The sequence below is a fragment of the Carettochelys insculpta genome, chromosome 4 (genome assembly GCF_033958435.1).
Source record: "Carettochelys insculpta isolate YL-2023 chromosome 4, ASM3395843v1, whole genome shotgun sequence".
Lineage (NCBI taxonomy): Eukaryota > Metazoa > Chordata > Testudines > Carettochelyidae > Carettochelys > Carettochelys insculpta.
Window position 1 is genome coordinate 8,362,082 of NC_134140.1, and position 25,367 is coordinate 8,387,448.

General features: G+C 41.5%; 1 protein-coding gene across 4 annotated transcripts; it reads left to right on the forward strand.

Moving 5' to 3' along the window:
• Nucleotides 1-271: 271 nt before the first annotated feature.
• Nucleotides 272-25,367, forward strand: PANK2 (pantothenate kinase 2). Of its 4 annotated transcripts, XM_074992244.1 has the most exons (7): nt 272-539; nt 14,394-14,746; nt 16,275-16,528; nt 17,586-17,762; nt 18,960-19,083; nt 23,776-23,901; nt 24,379-25,367. In XM_074992244.1, exons 1-7 carry the CDS (start codon nt 323-325, stop codon nt 24,427-24,429), a joined length of 1,302 nt encoding a protein of 433 aa, XP_074848345.1. In that variant the 5' UTR covers nt 272-322; the 3' UTR covers nt 24,430-25,367. The 4 variants fall into 4 exon arrangements, with proteins under 4 accessions (XP_074848345.1, XP_074848347.1, XP_074848346.1 ...); XM_074992246.1 differs by lacking the exon at nt 272-539 and having other exon boundaries at nt 14,470-14,603; XM_074992245.1 differs by lacking the exons at nt 272-539; nt 14,394-14,746 and adding an exon at nt 14,781-15,655.

Sequence of the window (25,367 nt, forward strand, 5' to 3'; positions counted from 1 at the left end):
AAACGATCGGGCACCGTCCCCCGACTAATTCGTGTGTGAACGCTGGCCGCGTTATTCGTTGACTTCCCTGTCTATATCCATGCCTGGAGGAGCCAATTGGACGAGAATGAGTGATGCGACATTTCTCCGCCTCAATTTCTATGTCTCTTTTCTATTGGTTAGCTCTCCTGTCGCTCTAGTTTCTGAAACAGGCGATTGGCACAAACCCTCAGGGCTGCCCTACCCCCTAAGGAAGAGGCACGTTTGCTGCCACTTGGCGCAGGCGCACAGTGCGGGTGTTGGCTGCGGTGGTAGCGGGCGGCCGGGCCGGGCCGCGCTGCGGATGGAGCAGCTGCAGAATGGCGGCGGCTGCGCCGAGGCGGCAGCAGCGGCGGGCGGTCCGGAGGAGAAGCGACGGCGGGAGCCTCTGCTTTCGCGGCGGCGGCGCAGCAGTAGTGGGGCCGGAGTGGAGGCTGACAGCGGGGCAGGGCCCCACCCTCGCGAGCGGGGCGGCTCCGTGTCTCGCCAACGCCTCGACTCGCTCCGCAAGAGCCGCCCGCGTAAGTGAAGCGGGCTGGGGAAAGATGGGGCAGGTGAGGCGGGACAGGTGGGGGCGGAGCTAGGGCGGGATGGGACGAGCGGGGGCGGAGTCGGGGAGGGGCGAGTGGGCGTGGCTGCTGGCGGAGGTGGGGGCGGGGGCGCGGCAGGGGTAGGTGAGGCGAGGACTGGCCGGAACCAGCTGGGTTAGAGCAGGAGAGTTTGGGGCAAGTGGGAGGGTGAAAATGGGTGGGGAATGAATGAGGTACACAGGAATTGGTACATGCCAGGGGTTGAGCCACCGTGATGATGGGGGAGGGCTCTTAGCCAGGGTGGGGAAGGAGCAAATGAGGTCAGAAAAGCGATGCTTCTGAAATGGCAATGCAGAAGGCAGCTTGCAGAAGAAAAGCATAGGCTTCATCTTTGCACAGCCAGGAGCAGCCGCTGCTCAGATGTCTCTAACTAACCCGTGGGCTGGGCTTGGCTCGGCTCAGCAACATGAAAGCAAAAATGGAATGTTATTAATTGTATGACACGAAGATAGTTTTTGTTGGAAGAAGGCAATTCTTCCTTAAAATGCTAAGTAATATTAGTGCAAGGTGCTTTTATGTGTACAGTGATTAAATGCTCTGAACAGATGAATGCCAGTAGATGTCTGATTTGTTTTAACATGACATAAAAATCGTATGCTACTAACTACAGATTAGTTTTCTGTACAAAAGTACTGTGCCATGGTCCTGATTGTAGCAGTGAATGGTGAATTTTAACCAATTTGAACCATGCTTGTGGGCTTTATTGTTTGCATTAAAGGTCCTTGCTAGCAGCCAGAAATAAGGAGCTTTCTCCCTTCAATTAAGCCTATCTTTTTTTTTAAAAATATAAAACATTTTTCATAATAAAAGCACCCACTGTTCTGAGTGTTATTTATGCTAATTTCTAAGGAGCATTCCTCACTGCTGGTTTCTCCACAATGTGGACATTCTAGGCTTCCACTGGCTCTGCCCTCCTCCTTCATCTCAAGTTCAAATTCTGCAGAACTGCTGCAGCAACACAGGAAATGACTTTCAAAGCTGAAATTGCATAACTGAGTAGAAGTCAAGACATTTAAAAAGGGAAGTACAGGATCCAAGAAATTATCCCTCTATTAGGAACATATTACTATCGTAATTGTAGGTTTAAAAAAACAAAACTAATTTGTTCTTCATGATACACGAGCATCTACTTGTGTGGACATCCTCGGTGGGAAATGGATATAGCAAAAACCAAATTCCAAGATGGGAAAGAGAATAAATATGAACCATTTTTCATAAAATGCCTCAGGAAAATAGATTTTTGCTCATTTTTATAATTTGTGACATTTGCTTGGTTTAATAAGAACGGCCATAGTGGGTCAGACCAAAGGTCCATCCTGTTCAGTATCTTGTCTGCTGACAGTGGCCAATAGCAGGTGCCCCAGACAGCGGGGCCTGAACAGGTATTGATTAAGCAGTTTCTCTGCTGACATCCATCTCCAGCTTCTGACAGACAGGCTAGGGACAGCATTCCTTACCCATCCTGGCTAACAGCCATTGATGGACCTAACCTCCATGAATTTATCTAGCTCTTTTTTAAACCCTGTTATAGTCCTAGCCTTCACAGCCACCCCTAGCAAGGAGTTCCACAGGTTGACTGTGTGTTGTGTGAAAAAGAACTTCCTTTTATTTTAAACCTGCAGCCCATTAATTTCATTTGGTGCCTTCTAGTTTTGATATTATGAGAACAAGTAAATAACTTTTCCTTGTTCACTTCCTACACACCACTCATAATTTTATATACCTCTATCATATCCCCCTTGTAGTTTCTTCTTTTCGGAGTTGAAGAGTTCTAGTCTCTTTAATCTCTCTTCGGGTGGGGACCTGTTCCAAACCTCTAATCATGTTAGTAGCTTCTTTTTGAACCTTTTCTAATGCCAATATGTCTGTTTTGGGATGAGGAGACCACATCTGTATGCAGAATTCAAGAATTCATGGGTGTACCATGTTTTTATATAAGGGCAATAAGATATTATCCATTTTATTTTCTGTCCCTTTTTTAATGATTCTTAACATCCTGTTTGCTTTTTTGATTGCCACTGCATGCTGCCTGGTTGTTTTCAGAGGTGACACAATGACTCCAAGATCTCTTTCCTGATGAGTTGCAGCTAAATGAGCTCCCATCATGCTGTATGTATAGTTGGGGTTATTTTTTCCAATGTGCATTACTTTGTTTATCCACATTCAATTTCATTTGCCATTTTGTTGCCCAGTCACAGTGAGATCCTCTTGAAGTTCTTCACACTCTGCTTTGGTCTTAACTATCTTGAGCAGTTTAATGTCATCTGCAAATCTTGCCACCTCACAGTTTACCCCTTTCTGCAGATCATTTATGAATAAGTTGAATAGGATTGGTCCTGGGACTGACTCTTGGGGAACAGCGCTTGTTAGCCTTTTTCATTCTGAAAATTTACCTTTTATTCCTACCCTCTGTCTCCTGTCTTTTAACCAGTTCTTGGTCAGTGAAAGGATCTTTCCTCTTATCCCATGAGAACTTATGTGAGAGCCTTTGGTGGGGGACCTTGTCAAAGGCTTTCTGGAAATCCAAGTATACTAGATCTGCTGGATCCCCGTTGTCCACATGTTTTTGACCCCTTCAAAGGACTCTCATAGATTAGTAAGACATGATTTCCCTTTACAGAAACCATGCTGACAGTCACCCAACAGTATTCTTCTATGTGTCTGACAGTTTTATTCTTGACTATGGTTTCAACAATTTTCCTGGTACTGACATTAGACTTTCTGGTCTGTAGTTACTGGGATCGCCTCTAGAGCCCTTTTTAGATATTGGCATTACATTAGCTATTTTCCAGTAATTGGGTACAGAAGCTGATTTAAAGGGTAGGTTCCAAACCACAGTTAACAGTTCTGCAATTTCACAATTGAGTTCCTTCAGAACTCTTGGGTGAACGCTATCTGGTCCCGGTGATTCATTACTGTTAAATTGATCAATCGGTTCCAAAACCACCTCCTATGACACCCTAGTCTTGGACAATTCCTCAGATTTGTCACCTACAAAGGACGTCTCATGTTTGGGATTCTCCCTAACATCCTCAGTCGTGAAGACCCAAGCAAAGAATTCATTGAATTTTTCCACAATTACTTTGTCATCTTTGAGTGCCCCTTTTGTGTCTTGATTGTCAAGAGCCCCCACTGATTGTTTAACAGGCTTTCTGATTCTGATGTAGTTAAAAAAACATTTTGGTATTGCTTTTTGAGATTTTTGTCTAGCTGTTCTTCAAACTCTTTTTTGGCTTTTCTCATAATATTTTTACATTTAGTTTGGCAGTGTTTATGCGCATTACTATTTTTCTCACAAGAATTTGACTTCCACTTTGTAAAGATGACTTTTTATCTCTCACGGCTTCTTTTACATGGTTGTTAGGTTATGGTTACTCCGTGTTGGGTCTTTTACTGTTTTTTAATTTGGGGTATACATTTAATTTGGGCCTCCATTATGGTGTCTTTGAACTTGCAAGGATTTTACTTTAGTCTCTGTACTTTTTAATTTCCATTTAACTGATCTTCTCATTTTTGCCTACTTCCCCTTTCTGAAATTAAATACCACATTATTGGAGTGTTGAGATGTTCTTCCCACCCCAGGAATGTTAAATGTTATATCATGGTCATTATTTCCGAGCAGTCCTGTTACAGTTATCTCTTGGACCAGATCCTGCACTTCACTCTGAATTAAATCAAAAGGATACTGAAAGAGTTAAAGGTTCCATTGGCTAGGGAGAGGCAATGTTGTACTGTTTGAAGGAACTGGATATCTTAGGGAGGCACACCAAATAGTATAAAGCTCTGTTATTCCCAGCTGGCAATCTTTTGCAGACCTTGCCTTGAGGAGCAATCTTATTGGCTGCTTTGTATGCTTAGTATGTAACTTGATCCATTGAGAAGACTAGCTATTTAAGCCCTTCAATCGTTTAAGATTCCTATAAAGGAAAAATGCAGTATATGATTTTTTCACTTTGATCTAGTGTTGAAAGAGGTTAAAGTCCGTTTTACATTCAAAGTAGATTTAATGAGAGCAAACATGAGGGCATATTTTTATGTCTACAGAGTTGGTACTTGTATCGAGTATCATCTTTTTGAGAGAAGCATTGAAGGTGGGATTCTTCAACTGGCCAAGTTTTGCTATCCTAATTTATGTATGCTTTCTAATGAAAGAGACAAAAACAAGTATGGTGATGCTTCTGTTAGGGAATTGAAAAGGCTTTGGAAGGCTGCAAAACAAAGTTGATGTGTCAGTTTAATCACATCATCATCATCATCATCAACAACCATGGGCTTGGTGCCCATTGGTGTCTAATACCTCCCTCACTATTTCCTTCCATCTTTCCCTGTCCAGCACAAAGTGGCTTAGTTAGAATGTAACATAAGAACAGCTATACTGGGTCAGACCAAAGGTCCATCCAGTCCAGTAGCCTGTCTGCCAACAGTGCCCAGTGCCAGGTGCCCCAGGGGGGTGGACCAAGGACAATGATCAAGGAATTTGTCTCCTGCCATCCATCTCCAGCCTCTGACAATCAGAGGCCAGGGACACCATTGCTACCCTTGGCTGATAGCTTTTTATGGACCTAACCTCCATGAATTTATCTAGCTCTTTCTTAAATTCTGTTATAGTCCTAGCCTTCACAGTCTCCTCTGGCAAGGGGTTCCAAAGGTTAGCTATGTGCTTAGTGAAGAAGAACTTTCTTTTATTAGTTTTAAACCTGCTACCCATTAACTTCATTTGGTGTCCTCTAGTTCTTGTATTATGGGCACAAGTAAACAACTTCTCCTTATTCACCCTCTCTATACCTGTCATAATTTTATATACCTCTATCATGTTCCCTCTCACTCTCCTCTCTTCTAAATGGAAAAGTCCCAATTTTTTTAGCCTCTCCTCACATGGGACCTGTTCCAAGCCCCTAATCGTTTTAGTTGCTCTTTTCTGAACCTTTTCCAGTACCAGGATGTCTTTTTTTTTTTTTTTTTTTTTTTTTAAGGTGAGGGGACCACATCTGTACACAGTATTCAAGATGTGGGTGTACCATAGATTTATATAGGGGCAGTAAGATACTCCCTTGTCTTATTTTCTATCCCTTTTTTAATAATACCTAACATCCTAGTTTCTGTAGACTAGTTCTTCACCAATTTACTGTATCATCTACCCATTCCCTGTGGGATTCACCTCTCCTATTCAGACTGTCCATTATGCCAAATATCAGGGTCTTGATTTTTTTTCATTCATTCTGCAAATATGACCAAAGAGCTGTAACTTGCATTGTATAACCTTCTGTAGTAGGTTCTCTTTTTGGCTGTATCTTCCAATGTAATTCCTCGTTGGTGACCTTCTGCATCCATCCTATTCTCAGGATCTTTCTATAGAAAATCCTCTTTAACGGCAATATTCTTCTCTTCGAATCTTTCGTTATCACCTATGTCTCACATCCATACAATATGCTCCTGAATACACGTGTTTTCAAGATCCTCAGCTTCATTTCTTAACTAATTGCTTTGCTTTTCCAGATGTTTCCATCACCTTCAAACTTGCTCTTGCTTTTGCTATTCTAGTTGCTGTTTCCTTCTTACAGTCTGATCGTATGTTATGTTGCTCTCCAGATACATGAACTTCCCTGTGTTCTTTAGTTCAATCCCATCTACGCTGATCTTCCGTCCTATCTTCTGATCTCCAAATACCATTGTTTAATCACATGCTTCATAGGAAAGTCCCAATGGAACAGAAGATGTGAGATGTCTATCTAGAAATGTTGGGTTAATAATTCTGATGGTTGAGGATTAAAGCTTGGTTGTCTTCATAAACCTTGGGAACTGCAGCCTGAGAGCTGGTGAGGGGTATATATAGGATTACAGATCATTGATGGTTTAGGAAGTAAAAGAAAGGCATTGATGGGTACATGTTTTCATGGGTAAGTGTGTGTCTTCTCTTCCGTGATCAGTGACGATGATAATAATATATGGAGATACACATCTCATAGAGAACTAGAAGGGACATCAGGAGGTCATTGAGTCCAGTCCCACGCACTCTGGATAGGACCAAGCACCATTCCTGACAGTTTTTTAAATTCTGTTTGACTCAGACCCCCTAAATGGCCACCTCAAGGATTGAGCTCACAACCCTGGTTTTGCAGGCCAATGCTCAAACCACTGAGCTATCCCACCCCTCCAGAATATAGCTCTGGCAATAACAGTACCCTCTTGTTTTAAGTTACAAGTAAGTCTGAATGAGAGAGCCACTTAATGGGTAAATGGCTGAAAATTGTCTTGGTTTAGTGCCCACTTATCTGCTGCTGGTAACTGGCAAGTAATCCTTTTGATCTTGAGGTGTGTCTTGCCCTGGGGAGGGACTGACAGAATTGCCGGACCCCTATGCAAGGTGGGAAGGGGCTGGTGCTGATCTCCCAGAAAGAATGGACCATTGAGGGGAAAGGGTGAAGGTGAGAAGCCAGACCTCAGCATCATCCAGACCATGCTGTGCTCCAGCCAGTCCTTAGTGCTGTCTGCAGCATAACACCAATGATTTAAAGGGCTCAGGGCTCCAGGCTGTTGCTGCCACTCTTGTAGTGGCCAGAGCTCTGGGTCCTTTAGAACCTCTGGACACTGAGGCAATTGTCTTCTTTGTCCCACACACCTCCCTCAACCGCAGCGGCAGGCCTGCTTGCCCTACATATACATACACATAAAAATATACACTAGTAGATGAACCCTGTATCTTCAGGAATGAAATAACTCCAGTGGTTTTGTCATTCAAGTTGATGATCTTTGTACCTTTCTAATAGTTTGTGTATCCCATTGTCTGTTGCATTGTGGTATAAAAAGATATTCCTGAAAATGCATGTGAGAGAATTTTCCAGTGAAATCTCCATCTACTCTTGAAGTGATGTCAAAATCTTAAATTAGTTCCAATTCAAAAAGTATTTAATGGTGGCGCACTGCTGTCTGTATTTACATGTGCAAAGTGCCAGTGTACATATGGAAGCCAACCCAGAGATGACTGGCAGTTTTTGATTTCGTGCTGGCAGGTCTATTGGACTATGGCACGATTAAAGGAACCTTTTCTCCACACAGTTCAGTTAAATTTTTGGCGGTAGATAATGTGGTAGATAGCCCATACAAAGACAGAGCATATCAATATCCAGTCTATTTGAATAAGACTGTAGGAGAAGATTTGCCAAATGTTATGGACATGAATAGACATTTTTTGTGATGTTCAGGACATGAAACTGAATGTAACAAGATTCCCATGATTTGTGAAATCTAGGCTGTAAAGAATTTTGTTTCTGCTTAACAGGAATAGATTGAAAAGGATAAACTCCACTTATCTTTCTAGATGCTGTGAATAACATCAAGGAGGTACTTTGCATATGGTCAGAGAACAGAACTGAGATTTTTGTTCTCCTGAACAGATATTTGTTTTTCCTCCATATAAATATACTGGTGTAGAGTGTGGTGTAAGAAACATGGTCTCTCTAGCTGGAGAGTGTTTTGAGGTTGGCAGAGGGATGTTAAGTGAAAGTTTAGAATCTGAGGATTTTTAACAGTTTGTTTAAAACTAAATTTCTAAATGAAGTTTTTGAAGCAAAACCTTTTTTTGAAAATGGTAAAATTAAATATCTTGATTTTTTTGCTTTTTTATTTATTTTTTTAAAAATTATTAATCAATTCATTGAACTGCATATGGATTCTTGAAGTGTTTCAGAATCTGCATTTTTTTGCTAGAAAAAAAATCTGGTAGAAAAAAATTCACCCAACTCTGGTACTGCATTCTCTGGTCCTTTTATCTGATCTCTATATAGGGATGACTGTCGCTTTTAGCCTTTCAAACACTGTATATTCAGTCAAAGCCAGCCAAAGATGTTAACTATACAAAACATGTAGAACAGAAACTATAAATCACTTGTGGTAAAATAAAATATTTTGTCAGTTTTGTTGACCTAAATTTTAAGTCCGCATTTAAATACTTTTATGTTTTGAATTTTTGTATTAAATGTGAATTACTAAGTTTATTTAGAGTGGTGAAGAAGTAGACTTATTATCACCTTTTTAATGTAAAAAAGGGTTTGTCTTAGTTGTATGATTTCCCTAGTGGTCCAAGGTGGTTAAAATTTAATATAGACTATTTTAGAATAAATAGAGAGATGCTGTCATGCGTTTAACTAAGCTATCTGTCAGTTTCTGGTGTTCTATGGGTTAAACTTCTCATGAGCTCCTTAGTATAACTCTTTCATAACTTAAAGATCAATCTGGAATATGGTTTGAGCATCAGTGCTTGTGAAGAACACCCACTTTTGAGATTTGTGATAACACCTTTTTCATCAGATGCTTGTGAAGTTTGTATAACAGAAAAATAGGAATCTGAACCTGGTAGAGTGAGTGTGAATTTATTAATGTCCAGAACTGTTGGATGCCTTACAGAACAGATGAAAGCATTACGTGCTCTTTGCCTCCAAGAGCTCACCGTTTAATTTTTTCAGTGACTTGAGGATTGAGAGGAAAGGAGTAGTGGAAGATTTATTATGAGACTATTAAATGGTTATGGAAGGCTTTTCCACACTTGGAGTTATTGAAGAACAACCATTCCTGAAAAACTCTGTGTGGATGGGCTCTTAGTACCTGTACATCTGTCACCCAGGCAATGCAGAAAATAGATGAAGTGGTGCCCGTAAGGATTCTTAAACATTATAGCTGATGATAACTTCCTGTTAACGTAACAGATGAAGGAGCTACATTGCTCTGTGTACTTACACTGTCATCCATAATGTATTCAGTTACTCTTGAAAAGTATTCATGCTAAGGCGAAAGAAAAATTTCTTCTGCTCATGCCAAGGAGGGAAGCAAGAATAAAGGGCACTTTTTCTTCAGGAATAAATGATAAAATGTTTTATGAAGTCTGTAATTGCAATGGCCATTTGAATGTATTGCATTTTCCTATTCTAATATGCATATGTATGCGTGTTCATGTGGTCTTCTCTTCCTCCTGCCTAGTTAATGTCTACCACTTTTTGCATCATGCTGAATTTAGTTGGTATGTTTATCTTTGAAATAGCTATCACAGTGTGGGTCTTGGAAAAAGTAAGTAAATACTCTTCGGTTACCTTCCTGAAAACCTGAAATCATTTTTAAAATTTCGATTATGGGTACCAGGAAAATAAAAAACAGTTTCCAGTTTTTCTTCCCCCATCCCTTCTACAGTCAATGAAGTCTGCTAGGTCCCGGGACAATACCCACATGAGAAACCAAACCCTTCCCAAAGTTACTGGGAGAGGGGAGCATTCAGAGATTTCTTATCTTGAACTCTGCTCCAAGGCTTAATCTTTCATACTGAATTCTCGTGTCTACTAGCTGCTTGATAATTGCACGTTACTCACCTTGCACCTGTGGTACAAAAACACTTCTCTTCTCCCACACTCCCTCCCATTTGGAGGTTCCTGGAAGGGGGATTGTTGGTATTTTACCCTTCCTTCAGACTTTTGGCTTCTGGGAGGACCTGTTTCTCTGCTACTGTAAGTTTGGGTCCTCCCACCAGTAAGTAAATGGATAGCTGCCTGTGCTGCTATTTATTGTTTTGACAATGAGCAGGAGAGTGAAATTAATCTGCTGGTTTCCTAGCTGCCCAAAGGCTATGAGTAGCAGCAGTTTTAACACTATTCTGGATTTGCAAAGCTTTGAGCAGCTTCAGAGATAAAGTAAGAGGCTTAAAAAACAATACTTCAGTGGTTACACTCTTGACAGATATGGAAAGTTTTTGCTGAGCTATAGGGACTTTGAAATTAATATTTTAAATAGGACTGTCAATCACAGCTAACTCATGCAGTTAACAAAATTATTGATAAAACTGCTTGTTTAATTGTAATTTTAATTGTACCATTAATAATGGAATACCAATTGAAGCTGATTAAATATTTTGTGTTTTTCTCTACATTTTCCGATATATTTTTTTATATTGCAACACAATATAAAGTGCATAGTGCTCAATTTATATTGGCTTTGGTTAGATACTTGCACTGTAAATGATAAAATAGATAATACTGTTGTAATTCTGTTTCTTGTCACGTGTGCCTAGAGAAATACTGAAGGTTCCTCAAAAATCTCATGCAAGAATTATAGTACAGTCTCTTTACTGTGAAAGTTCAAATGGATGTTGTGAAAGCCAAGTCTGTAACAAGGTTCAGAAAAGAACGAGATGATCTTGTGAAGGGTAGGTCCATCAATGGCTGTTAGCCACAGATGGTGTTTCTAGCTTCTCTTTGCCAGAAGCTGGAAATAGGCACCTGGGGATGGATTACTTAATGAACAGAACAGGTAATTGTCTCCAGTGAGGCACCTGGTATTGACCATTGTTGGAAGAGAGGATATTGGTCTAAAAGGATATTTGTCCTGACGCAGGGTGTAAAATCCCCTTTAATTAACTGGGGATCAGCCACTGCCCTTCTTCCCCAGCCACTGTGGATGGAGACTGCTCCAGCTCCTACTAGTTAACTGTAACTAGTAGGCCTCATCCGTTTAGGATAAGGCTTACTAATTAGCCCAGGGGTCAGCAACCTACGGCTCTGGCGGTGCATGTGGCTTTTTAAGGAGTCATTTGCAGCTCTGGACACTGCTGCCACTGACTCCTCTGTGGCTCTCTACTGCACCCCCCTGACAAGAGCCCCCCAGGCAAGACCTTGCCACAGAGCTCACCTCAGGCAGGCTCTGCAGACCGCGGTCAGGTTGCCAACCCTGGGATGCAAGAGTTGTCTGGGGGCTATGTATGCCTGAGCTGCATGCAGCTCTTTGAGCAGGAAAATACTCAAAGCTCTGGAAGCACTGTGCGCTCGTCCTGCCCCAGCACTTGGAAGGAGAAAGGCTGGAGGTGTTTGGCTCTGGAGGAGGGCATTGGGTTAAAGCATGGGGACTGGGCGGTACTTAATTTTTTTTTTAAAGGGGTACTTTATTTAAAAAAAAAAAAAAAAAAAAAAAGGTTGAGAAACACTGGTGTGGAGGGCTGATGTGATCAGTGCTCCTTCCTGCTTAAGAGCCTATCCCCAGGCGCAGCCTTTTCTTTTTCCTCATTTGCTCTCCAACCCAGGGTGAAAATAACTTAAACTGGTACAAATCATCATTGTGTGTGTGTGCACTGTTTGTAAAATAGGGCTTATGTAAAGTGTGCTTTGATGTTATTTATTAAGGACTGTCTTGTATTCACATGCATTGCGGTTCTGAAGTATTAATTTTTTGTAACCAAACTTGGAAAAAATGGCTCTTGCTGCCATTTTGATTCCAGACCCCTGAGTTAGCCAGTTGACCAGTAACATCCCTAGTTCTTATATTTGCATTCATCACAGATTTGACACTCTTAAGCATGGGCTGGGTCATCATCAGAAGTTGCCGTAACATAAAAACAGAGAGCGGGACAACATACAATTCTTTCCCAAGTGTAGTGACAAATTTAATGCTTGTTTGTTTTTCTTTTAAATAACAACAAGCATCAGCATGAAAACATGTTCTCTGGAATGGTGGCTGAAGAGTGTAGGGTCATTCCTAAGGTGGGCGCAGAGTCTGGCATAACCCCTCTGCCCGACACCCCACCCAACCTCCCACCCTGATCCACTCTATACCCCAAGTGACGTGGCCCAGGAGACTAGCAGGGGGCGTGGTTCCAGCAGTGAAACAGAGTTGCTGACCATTAGAGGCTGGAAGTGGAGTGGCTTGGTACCAGCCTGCTCTGTTCTTCTGGCTCTCAGCCACGATACTTGGGGAAAGGAGTGGAACTGCCCTCCACGCTCGCCAGTGGCATGAAGCAAAGTGACATAGCTGGGTCTGGGTCACTCCATTTCCAGCTGGTGAATCGGGAGGATGCTGGGGAAGGTGAGGGCAATCCCTGCTGGCAGTGCCAGGTCCTCCGCTAATCCTCCAGGCCGCATCACTTGGGAATGGGAGGTCCCAGCCATGTCACTTCATTTTCCACTGCAAGTGAGTGAAGGGGCAGTCACACCCTGTCACCATGCTCCGTCCCCTGAGTGATGTGTCTGGGAACCGTGCGAGCAGAGCAGCATGGTGGAGTCTGGGTCAGGTCGCTACACTTTCTGCTGCCAGTGAGTGTGGGGGCAGTCCCTACCTTTGCTGCTGGCCCCAGGTCACCAAGTAGTTGCTTGGGCCCACATGGCTCCCTAAAGAGCAGGGCCTGGGACTAGTGCCCTGAACTATTGTATGGCTCTGTACAAACATTTAGCATATCTGGCATAAAAATAGCTTGGAACACCTGCTAAAAAAGTGCCATGTGAATGCCTGATCTCACTTCAGGTTTCAGGTTTGTTGAATCATGTCACAGCCCTAAATTTAAATAAAAGCTGAGATGTAGTCGAAGGTGATGATATTCATCCAGAAGAACTTCCTATTCATGTGGGAGTGGATTTTTTTTCAACAACTTGTAGACAGGGAGCATTAGACTATCTTGCAAAACCATCCACGAAGAAAGCTCTGCTGATGGACTTCTCAAAGGCACTATTTCTTACCTGTGCTTCGATAGTACTGTCTTCATTTTCCTTTTATAGAACTAGAGAGAGCCCAAAAATAATTTGGTGGGTGATATGTTTCTTTCTGAGAGTCAATTTTCAAATTCTCTGAAAGAGCTGTTTAGCTTGTAAAGTAGTTACATGTGCATATTTGAAGTATGGTAAACTGTTGCATCTCCTACCCACAGCCAGCACCCAAACTCCTTCCCAAAGCCAGCCTGGCTTCCCACACTCAACTCCTTGCCTCAGGCCAAAGCTGGTACCCAAGTTCCCTTTTGAGCGTATCCAACCCTGCCCCAGCCCAGAGCCTGCACCCTATACCCAAATTCCCTTCCCATGCTCACGCCTTTTCTTACCTTCCAACTTCCTGCCCCAGCCTGGTGAAAATGAGTGAGTGAGGGCAGGATAGAGTGAGTGGAGATAGGGCCTCAGAAAACTGGAGGGACATGAATGTGGCATCAGGGAAGGGGGTGGAGCAAGGGATAAGTGGGAGGGCTTGGAGTTCCTGGAAAAAAACAAAAAAACAAAAATGGGGGTTCTCAGGTTGCTAAAATTTGAGAACTGCTGCTCTAGTTCATTTAGTGTCATTCATATGGTGAGTGGTCTTCATGAATCTTGAAAGGTATGTTGGGAGGTGTTGATCTCTGCAGTGCTCGAGATACATCTAAAGGTTTTGCCTCTGTTTTGGTACTGCTGTGAGGTGGTGTAGCCTTGCCTGTTGGGAGCTTGCTTCTGATAAGGTTGCAGGGTTGTTCCAAAGCCAGTAGTGGGTGTTAAAGAAATTTTTTTTCAGGGTATGGTCCTCATCAGGTACTTTGGCTGGGGATTAAACTAGAAGAGCATTGTTTTCCCTTCTGACCCAATGGTTCTGTGATTCTAAGCAAGAAGTGTAATTGTTTAAGGATACTCTGTGTAGGTTCCAGTGTGATGTGGTCAGTTATGACTGTGGATAAGATGCAAGAGTTCTTGTCTCCATACTGAAGCAGTTTCTCCTGGGTTTTTGGTAGTCTGTTCTATGGTGCAATCTACTTTTCTAGTAGAGCATCCTTCTTTGGTGAAGGTATTTTTAAGTGTATCGTTGGAGCATATCTGAGTTCCTGGCATACAGATAAAAGATTTTTAGGGGTGGTTACTACTGGGTCTTTGAAGGAAAGTGTTCAGGGCATTATGGGGAAATTTTTGGAAAACTTGTGTTATGAAGTTAACAGATGTTTACTGCACAATTTAACAACTTTATTCTGCAGAAATTAATCATAATATTTATCCCCCCCCCCTTTTTTTTTTTTTAAATCCTCCATTTTAGTCTTTCCTTGGTTTGGCTTGGATATTGGAGGGACCTTGGTCAAGCTTGTTTATTTTGAACCAAAAGACATCACTGCTGAAGAAGAGGAGGAGGAAGTGGAAAATCTGAAAAGCATCCGAAAATACCTGACCTCAAATGTAGCCTATGGATCTACAGGCATTCGGGATGTGCACCTGGAACTAAAGGACCTTACCCTGTGTGGACGTAAAGGCAATCTGCACTTTATTCGTTTTCCTACTCATGACATGCCTGCTTTTATTCAAATGGGCAGTGAAAAACACTTCTCAAGTCTCCACACTGCCTTATGTGCTACAGGAGGTGGCGCATACAAATTTGAACAGGACTTTCGCACAGTATGCATTTTTGGCTTCTATACATTTAGGATATGGTAGTGAAATCTCATGTAACTTGAAGGATTGCAAGATGAGGGCTGAAAGTAATTTCAGTCTCTAAGTTAACCTCTGAAAATTCTAGCATCTTAAATTGAGTTCAAGTTGAATGTGAGCTAGAATTAAAACCACACACCTGTAAACATAGATACTACTTTAAGATTTTATAGCATTCCTGTGACTTCAGAATTATTCATTTTAAATTACCATAAATTATATCTCCACAAGATTTGAATAGTCATTAGAATTAAGTCAACTTTTTGTTTTCCTTTGTCTATTCATGAAGTTAATATTTTTTTTCTTACTTTTTTGGTTGATTAAGTTTCATTTATAACTTACATGACTGAATTTTTTTAAAGGATTCTTTTGAATTAATTGGTAAATTAACTGCAAGTGACTTGCTTGTTGCTTGACTAGATTCACCATAAGAAAGCATGTTTCACTGTGAATGGAATGTATATGTAGATAATATATTTATTGCTTCATTTTTAGCTTTTTCAAGCCCAGGTTATAATATATTTTTCAGATGCCTGAATTTTTGGTTATCTAATATAGGGTTCAGCAGTAGTGACTAGATGAAAAGATACAATGCTGCTTCCTTTGGTTTTTGTGAGGAAGCCAGTTTCTTGTATTTTTTCACCTGACTTTTTATCTTTTCCAGCTGCTGTGAACAAGAGCGCCATTTTGGGAGTGCAAGGGTGGCAGCAGCTGGGGCTTACTGGGACACTGCTTACTCGTCTTCCTGTTTGTCTGACTATCAAGGAGTGGGTCAGACAGCTAGCAGAGGAGAAGCGAGCGCACAGAAAGCACACTAAGGACTTGCCAGACACTCACCACATCTGCAAGAGATGCAGCAAGGACTGTCACTCTCGTGTGGGTCTTCATAGTCACAATAGACGCTGTAAATGAAGCCCTCAATTGAAACTATAAAGGGCGCGATCCATAGTCTATGCCGACTGAAGGATGCCTACTACACTACGAGGAGTGGGTAGAAAGTACATGGCTTATGTGCATGCCTCTCCCAGCTGGTGAGGGGAGGGGGCAGACGAGTAAGTCCCATAATCTGTATACTTTCCTGCTCTCCCTGATGGGGAACAGGAAGAGGAGCAAGCAGCATTCTGGCGCGCATGGTGGCTGTCCCTACTCCTGCCCTCCCAAAATGATGCCCTTGGTTATGAAGTACTCTGGGCCTGATTCAAAACCCCAGTAAAGTCCAGGGCAGTCTTTTCATTAGCATTGGCTCTGATCTTTTGTTAAAGAGAGAGTGTACATAAACCTTGTTAGCACATTGCCAAGCACTACACTTCAGTAGCACCGGGAGCATTCCACTCTGCACGACACAGATAAGCGTGGCAGAATAGGGACCCTCTTGTGATCTGCACTCCACTCCTGCCACCATGCAGAGCAAGGAAGGGTACTGAATTTTTTTCTAGCCATGAATATTTAAAATAGTAGATCTTTGGCTTTTTCATAATTTTATTTCCTCTAACAGATGGGCGATCTTCAACTTTGCAAACTAGATGAACTTGACTGCCTTATTAAAGGAGTTTTGTATATTGACTCAGTTGGCTTCAATGGAAACTCAGAGTGCTACTACTTTGAAAACCCAACTGACTGTGAAAAGTGTCAGAAGCTCCCATTCAACTTGGAGAATCCATATCCTCTCCTCTTGGTGAACATTGGCTCAGGGGTCAGCATCTTGGCTGTGTATTCCAAAGACAATTACAAGCGAGTAACTGGGACCAGGTAAGAGCTGTAAATAACATGACAAATTACTTGTAAGAGCATAGTCTTGGAGTGTGGAATCTAGTCATGGTAAAAGACGCATTACATCTTAAAGGACAAAATGCCTTAAAATGTTTGTTGGATAGAACTCTTGTTTCACCACTTCATTCCCACTCCTAGCAAGCAAATGTCTTTGACAAGCTATCCAGACTGCAAAAATCTTACCACAGTCAGCCTCTTCAGAGAGGCCAGTTCCTGATCTGTTCATCCTTCTGCTCCTGCAATAATGTATTTTTTCATCCTAGGACTAAATCATATTTGGAAACACTCAACCGTCTTTGGGAAGATCGCTTTTAACGTTATAGCTTTAATTCCAGTCATCAGGGTTTAGGTTTTGACCCTTTCAAGATACACTACTACCCATTATGAATGATGGGATGACTGGCATTCACTGTTGTAGTTTTAGTACAGCCAGACAGATCTTGAACTTCAGGCATATTGTTGGTTTTAAAAAAGTACAGACATGGAGAGCACACTGCACCCTGGGAAGGACAGCTTTTATTATGCATCTTTGCCAGTATGTGTATGCAGTGATTCTGCAAAATGCACTTTTTCCAGGCTTTGAACAATTAGACCCAAGTGAAAGTTCTGCAGTGAATTCCATGTGGGCATACCCTTGTAGAAGCATGGAGCTCATTCCACGATTGCCTTCTTAGGTTATGAATAACCTCTTATTCAACACTCTAGTCTAGTGCATATTGTAAGAGGAGTAAAAACAGTTTTTGTTTCAGCAGCAACTCTGGGGAAGTAAGCTAAGCCCCGGGTTTACTTGTGGACTGTGAAGGTACCGTAAGGAAGCAGATTTAAATGTGGTAAGAAAGGGGACTTAAATCTAATTCCTTTTCCTATATCGCAAGTGAGGAGAAAATGAAAGAATGCTTGGGCCTCCCAGCTAATTGTTGGTATTCAGCAAGTTTAGCTACATAATGTAATAAAAAGCAAAAACAAGGCTTTTTTTTTTTTCTCCCTCACTTTTCACAATGAAAGATAGAAAATATTGCTTATTTTGTTTTTTTAGTCTTGGAGGAGGAACTTTTTTTGGTCTCTGCTGTCTTCTTACCGGCTGTTCCACCTTCGAAGAGGCTCTTGAAATGGCATCCCGTGGAGACAGTACGAAAGTGGATAAATTAGTGCGGGACATATATGGAGGGGATTATGAGAGATTTGGACTGCCGGGCTGGGCTGTAGCATCCAGGTAAGGCTAGATCTTGGGTTTTCAGATGCACTTAATGTACCTGAATGAAAAAACATGGGCAGCAGGGGTATATTTTTGTTTTGGGGGCAGGTGTTGAGTTATTTTTTATGAAACTATCAATGTGGAGAATGGACTCACCATTGATGTACCCACCATGGCCGGGCATAGTATAGTAGGCTCTCATCTTTAGGACATCCTACTGACAGCCTCACATCGGTATGCTGGCTCTTGTAACGCAGCCCTCTGACTACATAACATTTGGTTACCTTGGAAAGGGTGGCACTAGAAGCCCAATAAACTATAGTTCCGTGACCTCAAATTCTGACTCAATGGTCTTTCCACTCCTTTGTCACTGTGGTCTTTTTGCTACTTTTTCTCATGGCCAGAAGGAAAAACCAGGCCGTTTTTTCTCTGGGTTCCATCCCTGGAGCCTGCATTAAGCTGGGAAGTTCTGCCTACTCATGTCCCATGCTGCCACCCCCAGCCACTTCTTAACTTGGTCATCTGCAGGTCTCCCTGCAGGTCAGTTCCTGGGCTTTCTGTTTACCTATGTTGCTCACGGGTTCCCTGAGGTCTTAGGCTTCACCTTTCCTTCAGGGTGTTGTCCCCTGGAATTCTCCAGCAAATCCCAACCAAAGGACAAACTTAAACCAGTTCTGACCTTTCAGACTTGAACTTCAGTCTTCCACAGGTCTGCCCAATACTCTGTTCCTCAGTTGAACACCAGAGGGCTGTCTCATGGAGTCTTGTTTATAATTTGAAACCCACAATAGGAGCTAGCTGTCCTCCTTGGTTTTCCTGATTTTTCTTTCTTCACTTTAGTGGGACCATTCACCCAATCTCCTCTGTTTCGTGTATCTTTCTAAGTGAGCTTTCTCTGACCTTTTAAGGAACCCTGACTCATTTCCAGTGGACCCTAGTTAACCTTGAATTGAGCTCTCAGGTTCTTGTTAACCCTTTCAGTTACCAGTAGCCTGTAAACCCCATCACAATAACATGTCTACTTTTGACAATCTTAATTCATTGTTACTGGATTTAAGGTAACAGAAGCTGTAACTACATGGTTAGATTTTTTTTTACATACTTTTATCAAAACTGGTATTATGTATCCATTCTGGAATTGTGACTTTGCTATGTACATTCTGGTAATGCATTGCTTCTAGTAAGTGGACACTTATTCTAGAATTTTCTGCACAGCTTTGGGAATATGATGAGCAAGGAGAAGAGAGAGTCTGTCAGTAAAGAGGACCTGGCAAGAGCGACTTTAATAACGATCACCAATAACATTGGTTCCATAGCACGGATGTGTGCACTTAATGAGGTATTGAAAAATCTGAGAACTATCATACAATCTCTTTTGACCTGACACACACATTTCAATCATCAGTTATTCACATATGCCACTAGTTTGCAGTATCTTGTTTTTGTCTCTGTAGAAGCACCTACATTCGTTCCTGCTTAGATGCTCTGGTTTAAATTTTAACCCTAGATTCCCCTACCCCATTTGCCATTATGGTCTAACTGACTAGTATCTTTAAGTTCAAAGCATTGTTAAAAAAATAAATAAATAAAAATTGTGATGTGTTGTGATTTGTTGGTCCAGTCAATTTTTTCTTTAGTATTCATGAAGTAAATTCATTTTTTGGTAGAGTTGAGGGAATTGTGGTACTGCAGGTAGGCAATGCTGAAACAGGATATTGCTTTTCTCAGGCACAAAATTATCGTATTTCATCAGCGGTATAAATCCAAACAGTGCATCAGCGAGAAGAGAATTGTACCTGCTGAAAGAGGACCTTCTGTATATCATTTTATTCTATAGTAACAGAGAGGAAGCCATGCTAGTCTATACACTATCAAAACAAAAAGCAGTCAAGTAGCACTTTAAAGACTAGCAAAATAGTTTATTAGGTGAGCTTTTGTGGGACAGACCCACTTCTTCAGACCATAGCCAGACCAGAACAGACTCAATATTTAAGGCACAGAGAACCAAAAACAGTAAGCAAGGAGGACAAATCAGAAAAAGATAATCAAGGTGAGCAAATCAGAGAGTGGTGGGGGGGGGAAAGGTCAAGAATTAGACTGAGCCAAGTATGCAGACGAGCCCCTATAGTGACTCAGAAATTGAGTCACTATAGGGGCTCGTCTGCATACTTGGCTCAGTCTAATTCTTGACCTTCCCCCCCCCCCCCCACTCTCTGATTTGCTCACCTTGATTATCTTTTTCTGATTTGTCCTCCTTGCTTACTGTTTTTGGTTCTCTGTGCCTTAAATATTGAGTCTGTTCTGGTCTGGCTATGGTCTGAAGAAGTGGGTCTGTCCCACAAAAGCTCATTTATTCTAGTTGCTCTTGCATTTTTAAGCTAACGCAATGCTCATGGGCCTTACTGAGGTTCTGTCTCTGATCTCTGTGCTTTCAGCTTCTTTACAGTGCTGCCTTGTTGAATTCAGGTCAAGCAGCATTGTACAGGGCTATGAAAGAGCTGAGACCTATTCTTCACTTCATTTTGGGGCTGTTTGTACAGGATTGAGTCCATCATTTTGAGGTGTACTTCTGACTTACATAATTCTTTTTATCAGCATGCAATTACTATTCTGCACGTTTGTAGTAGACATGCAATGAATATACAAATTACTATCCAGAGTGTCAAGGAAAAATAGTCATGCCCATGGTATGTTCATTTCTGCCACACTTGATTCCTCTGTGAATTTAGAGGCTCATGCAAACCAGACACTGAACAGTTCCAGTACTGGAGGATATGGTGAACTCATTGATGCAAAGAGTACTGTAGAAAGGTGTCACATTCTGGGATGCAGTCCAGACCAGTGAGGAGTTACCATTGCTTGTCTTGCATCTTGGGTGCCGCACTATGCTTTGCTGCTACAGCTTCCAACATGGACGGCTCACAAACAGCTTAACAAAATATGCAGGTCACATTTTTGAGTGTCTCTTTAGAGCTACAGCCTTAGTCCAGAAGCTCTGACCCCAACAGACTGCCAGCAGCACACCAGCTGCAGTCTGACTTCCAGTAGCCTTAGTTACTGCTTGCAGGATGACCCCCAATGCACAGCCAATCCCAAATTTTCCCTGAAAGCATTTGCTGTGCCCCATCCAGCTCTTTCCTGGACTGTTCAGATACAATTTCATTGCTTCTGTTAGGGGGTCAGTGTCCAACAGCCCACTATGGGTAGCATTATCAGATACCTCAATTTAAACAAAACAGTTTGGTATATTTTATTTTAAAAAGGTTGGTGTAACTAGATTTTAAATGAGTGCCAGCATGAGTTCTTAAATTCAGAATTGGTTATGAGACAAAGAGGTAAAATGCTTTCTAGTAAGTACAGCTTAAGAAACTAGATTTGTTTCAAGTTAAAATCCTTACCAGGTGTTTCCGGCAATCGGGTTGGCTAGCTTCAGGTCAGACTTCTTACCGAAGTTTGGTACTTTTGTCATAGGTAAAAGAGAGCGAGAACTTGGGAGAGAAAGAAAGATAGAAATGGGGGGGTGGTTTTGCCTCTCACTTTTATAGTCCGGTCACTCCCCAAAAATGCATTTTCTTGAAGTTACCCCTGTATAAAGGTCTTCCCACTGTGAGGACTGAGGGTGTTGTGATGAAAGAGGTTCCATGTTGTTAGAATGAAGCTAGGTCTGTTCCTGCCCCACTCCGTTGCCAAAGAATGACCACTTGACTGGTGATTACCAATTGGCATTGATGACACCTGGCTAGATGTGTCAGCTAGTCCTTGATCTTTGATAAATAGGTTTACCCTCCCCATGCTTTTCTGGTGAACGCATTTTAGTCATATGTTCATAACTTTGCATATAATATTGCTACACGCATCACTTATGTTCCTGACCAGTGAGTTCCAGGTTAAACCTCTCTAGTCCAGCTCTCTCTCATTTGGCTACATCCATAATCTGGCATGATTTTAGTTATCATGGGTGTGGCAACGTTTCCTATGGTTGCTCTGGTTCTGTGCTCTTGTTTATCTGTAACTTACCCCAAAATGGCTTCACAGAGCCCACTAAGCAGTGGAAGTGTTGGTAATGCTGATAGACAATACTGACCTCTTGTGGTCTGGCAAATTCTCTCATTTGGCCACTGGTCAGGTTCTAAGCGTGCTGGACTAGAGTAGTTCAACCTGTGTTAGTTTTCAAATGACACCTCACAAGACATATTTTGTACAAAGATTATTACAGTGGTATGTAGTTGATGACTGGACAAGTGCTTTGGGTCACTGAAGAATGCTTGGAAGAACAGGTTAGAAGGACCAAAGATAATGCTCAGTCATGATGTTTCAGTCACGTTAGAACCTTAGAATTCTAACTTGAATGGAAGACAAAGAAGCTGCAGACTTCTCTGGACCAAGTAGGGAAAACATCTTTTCAAGTTCATAGTTGTTAAAATCTGGATGGAGATGGTTTAATCCCAAAATACCAGTCTGTAGGCTCAGTGACGATGTAGCCACTTCACTGCGTAAAGTCAGTTTAACATTTGGATTGTTCTAATTATTGGTTTCTTGATCTTCAGGTTGTGATGGTGGGTGTAGAGCAGGGATTCCCATCCTATGCATTGGGACCCACTCATGGGTTGCCGTTAGATTTGGCAAGGGTTGCCGGCTGGGCAGCTCCAAGCCACTTGTGGCTCTTCAAAGAGCCATTTGTGGCTCTGGAAGCTACTGCCTGACTCCTCCTCTAGCTCCCAGTCTCTGTCCTGCCACTTTCAAATAGAACTCAGTTTAATAGGTTTAACTGCTAGCAGGAGGGATCCCACCCTTAAATTAAATTGAGTCCTGTTTCAGCGCAGCCGGGCAGGGAACTGCCTGCACTGCAGGTGGGGGAAGGGAGTAGGAGGACTGGGGGGAGCTGCGCAGAGCAGGAGCAGTGGGGGCAGGGAACAGCAGTGGAGCTTGCGTGAGGTGGGGGGGTGTTGGGGCTGCAAGGGATTTAAGCCTTGGGGCAGGGGGGCTGTTTGGAGTTGAGAGTGATTTAAGCTGAGGGCAGTTTGGGGCTGAGAGGAAACACGCTCCCCGTCCCTAGTTTTGAATTGCCTTGGTTCACAGTCTTACTGAATTGTCAAAATGGGTCACTGTCTCAAAGTCTGGGAACTGCTGGTGTAGAGGAAGCATGCTCAGCAGTTTTACTTTGTGGGACAAAGGGGAGTGTGCAAGGAGTGCCCTTCATTGTTCAACAGCATACCTAGCCAGCTGAAGAACTGGCATTGTTCTTAAACAAAGGGTTCCTTTCACACTCCTCAGCCAGAAGACTTAGTCTGCAACCCCGGGTCTAGAGAGTGGGTATAAAGCGGTTCTAGAAAGGAGTTCTATCCTGAAGAAACCTGGATGCTGGACTTTGAACAAAGTTTATCAACATCTTTTATTTGGACTTTATTTTTGAGATTCTTTGACTCTGTCCCTCCTCTCCCCTTTACCTCTCTGACTACTTGCCCTTTCTTCCCATATCTTGAACACCTCAACATGCCTCTTGATTTCATCCCATCTCCGCTTGTTCCATCACACTGCTGCAAGACTCCTGTCATCTTGGTTGCTTCATTCTTTTGTATTTTCTGTTCTGTTGGAGTTGATCGAGGAGTTCCTAATGACGACTAAATATAGAAAGTACAAATACATCGTGTCTCTTCTCAGCTACATTCCAGTCCCCCCCACCCCCCCGCAAAAAAAAAAAACATCCTCCAACTAACTGCCCTTTCTTGTCTGTTTTCTCTCATATAGCAAACAAGGAAATAACTATGAAGACCATAGATATTTGGAGTGCTGTGAAGTTCAGTATATAGATTTATTTAGTTTTACCAATACTGGCAATTTTAACTTGTCTTGTAGCTGACATTTACTGCTCTCAGTCACAAGCCATAGTTCAAAAGTTGTATGTATCATAATTAAATGTGACAAGTGTAGTATATGGATTCTCCTTCATTGTGTCATAGCCTTTTCAGTGTTGTGAAGTGGAAATGGGATTCAGCTTAAAGGTTCTTGTATTTTTTTTTTGCATTTGCAGAACATTAATCGGGTCGTTTTTGTTGGCAATTTCTTGCGGATCAATACAATCTCAATGAGGCTTCTAGCATATGCTTTGGATTACTGGTCCAAGGGGCAGTTGAAAGCACTTTTCTTGGAACATGAGGTGAAGTTACTTGTTAAATTCATTTTTCTATGTCAAAGCTTAAGACATTTTTATTTAAAATTGTCCCGTCATAACATACCAGTGCTGACTTTCTTGTCATTGGCTATATTTTTTTTTTCAGCCAGTTCTGTGTGTATTAGTATAGCTACAGTTAATATAACACTAATTGTTTCAGAAACTAAAATTACAAACTTTGCCTACTTCATTGCTAACTTTTGTAATAGCTTGCCAACTTCTACTGCTGAAAATTTTTCATCTTCATCTTTAACAATGTATTTCAAAAATTATTTCCCTGTATAAAACTGTAAGTAGGAGTTGCAATAACTGTACAGTACTTAAATAGTGTTTTTCCCTTTTTTAATAACCAGTATTTTAAAATGGTATTAATATTTTTAACATTCCTGTGCCAGTTGTAATGTCAAACACATTCACACTTTGAATCTCTTTTAATAGAAACTCTTGCCTTTTGCTTTACAGGGTTATTTTGGAGCAGTTGGTGCTTTTCTGGAGCTTTTGAGTTCAGCTTGAGTCATTACAGATCCTGCATATTGGACCTAAGTTGCAGGAGCTTCTACCTGTTGGAATGACCACATTTGTTCAGCCTTTTGTTTTTTTAAAGCATCCGTTCAGTGACTATTACAGTAATCACATACAACTTAATCATTGTGGAAAAGGAAAGGACAAATGATTTTTTTGTAAACAGTTAAAATTAATCCTAAATCTTAATGTAGATTAGATAATTATAAGAAATATGTATATTCTGATGAGCATTTTTATATAATCTGCTATGTGCATTGAGATAATTTAATATGAGGCATTATCCTGCTCTCGAGAGAATTTTGCTGTAAAATGCCTATTGTCTACATTGTTAACTATTTTATATTTTACTTGCAGTGGTTTTTTTTTATATATATATGGGATTGAGGAGTTTAAGTCTTTGTATTAGTATTAAATGGTATATTGTTATATATATGAAATATATCAAAACAGAATGAGAAATATAAAAACTGATCTTTTTTTTTTTTTCCAAAAGCCCCTATTTTTTTTTTTGCCTTCTTCTGCCCATTAGAGTGGCCTGCAAAAACATCATCCTATAATAAGTAATGGTTCTGGCAGGGCAGCTATGCCTGTGCTTATACATATAGGTACTACTAGAGAAACAAGAAGTAAGAACTAAATCTTTTTGGGTCTTGCTTTCTGTAAAACTGCCTAGTCACTTCCTGCCACTGCACCCTGGTGACTTCTTGAAAGCCACGCAGAAACTCTTCTGGATGTGAGGGTCAAGCCCTTTATACTGTAGTTTTAGCAACATGCAGCAGATATCTCACTTGAAATCCACTAAGAGTAAATTTAAGAATGTTTATAATTAGCATGTGTACTTTTTTTAAAGTAATTGTATGTAACTAACAAAATTCGTTATTCCTAATATACTAAGAAGTAATGTGCCAAAGATTTTTGTTGTTAGC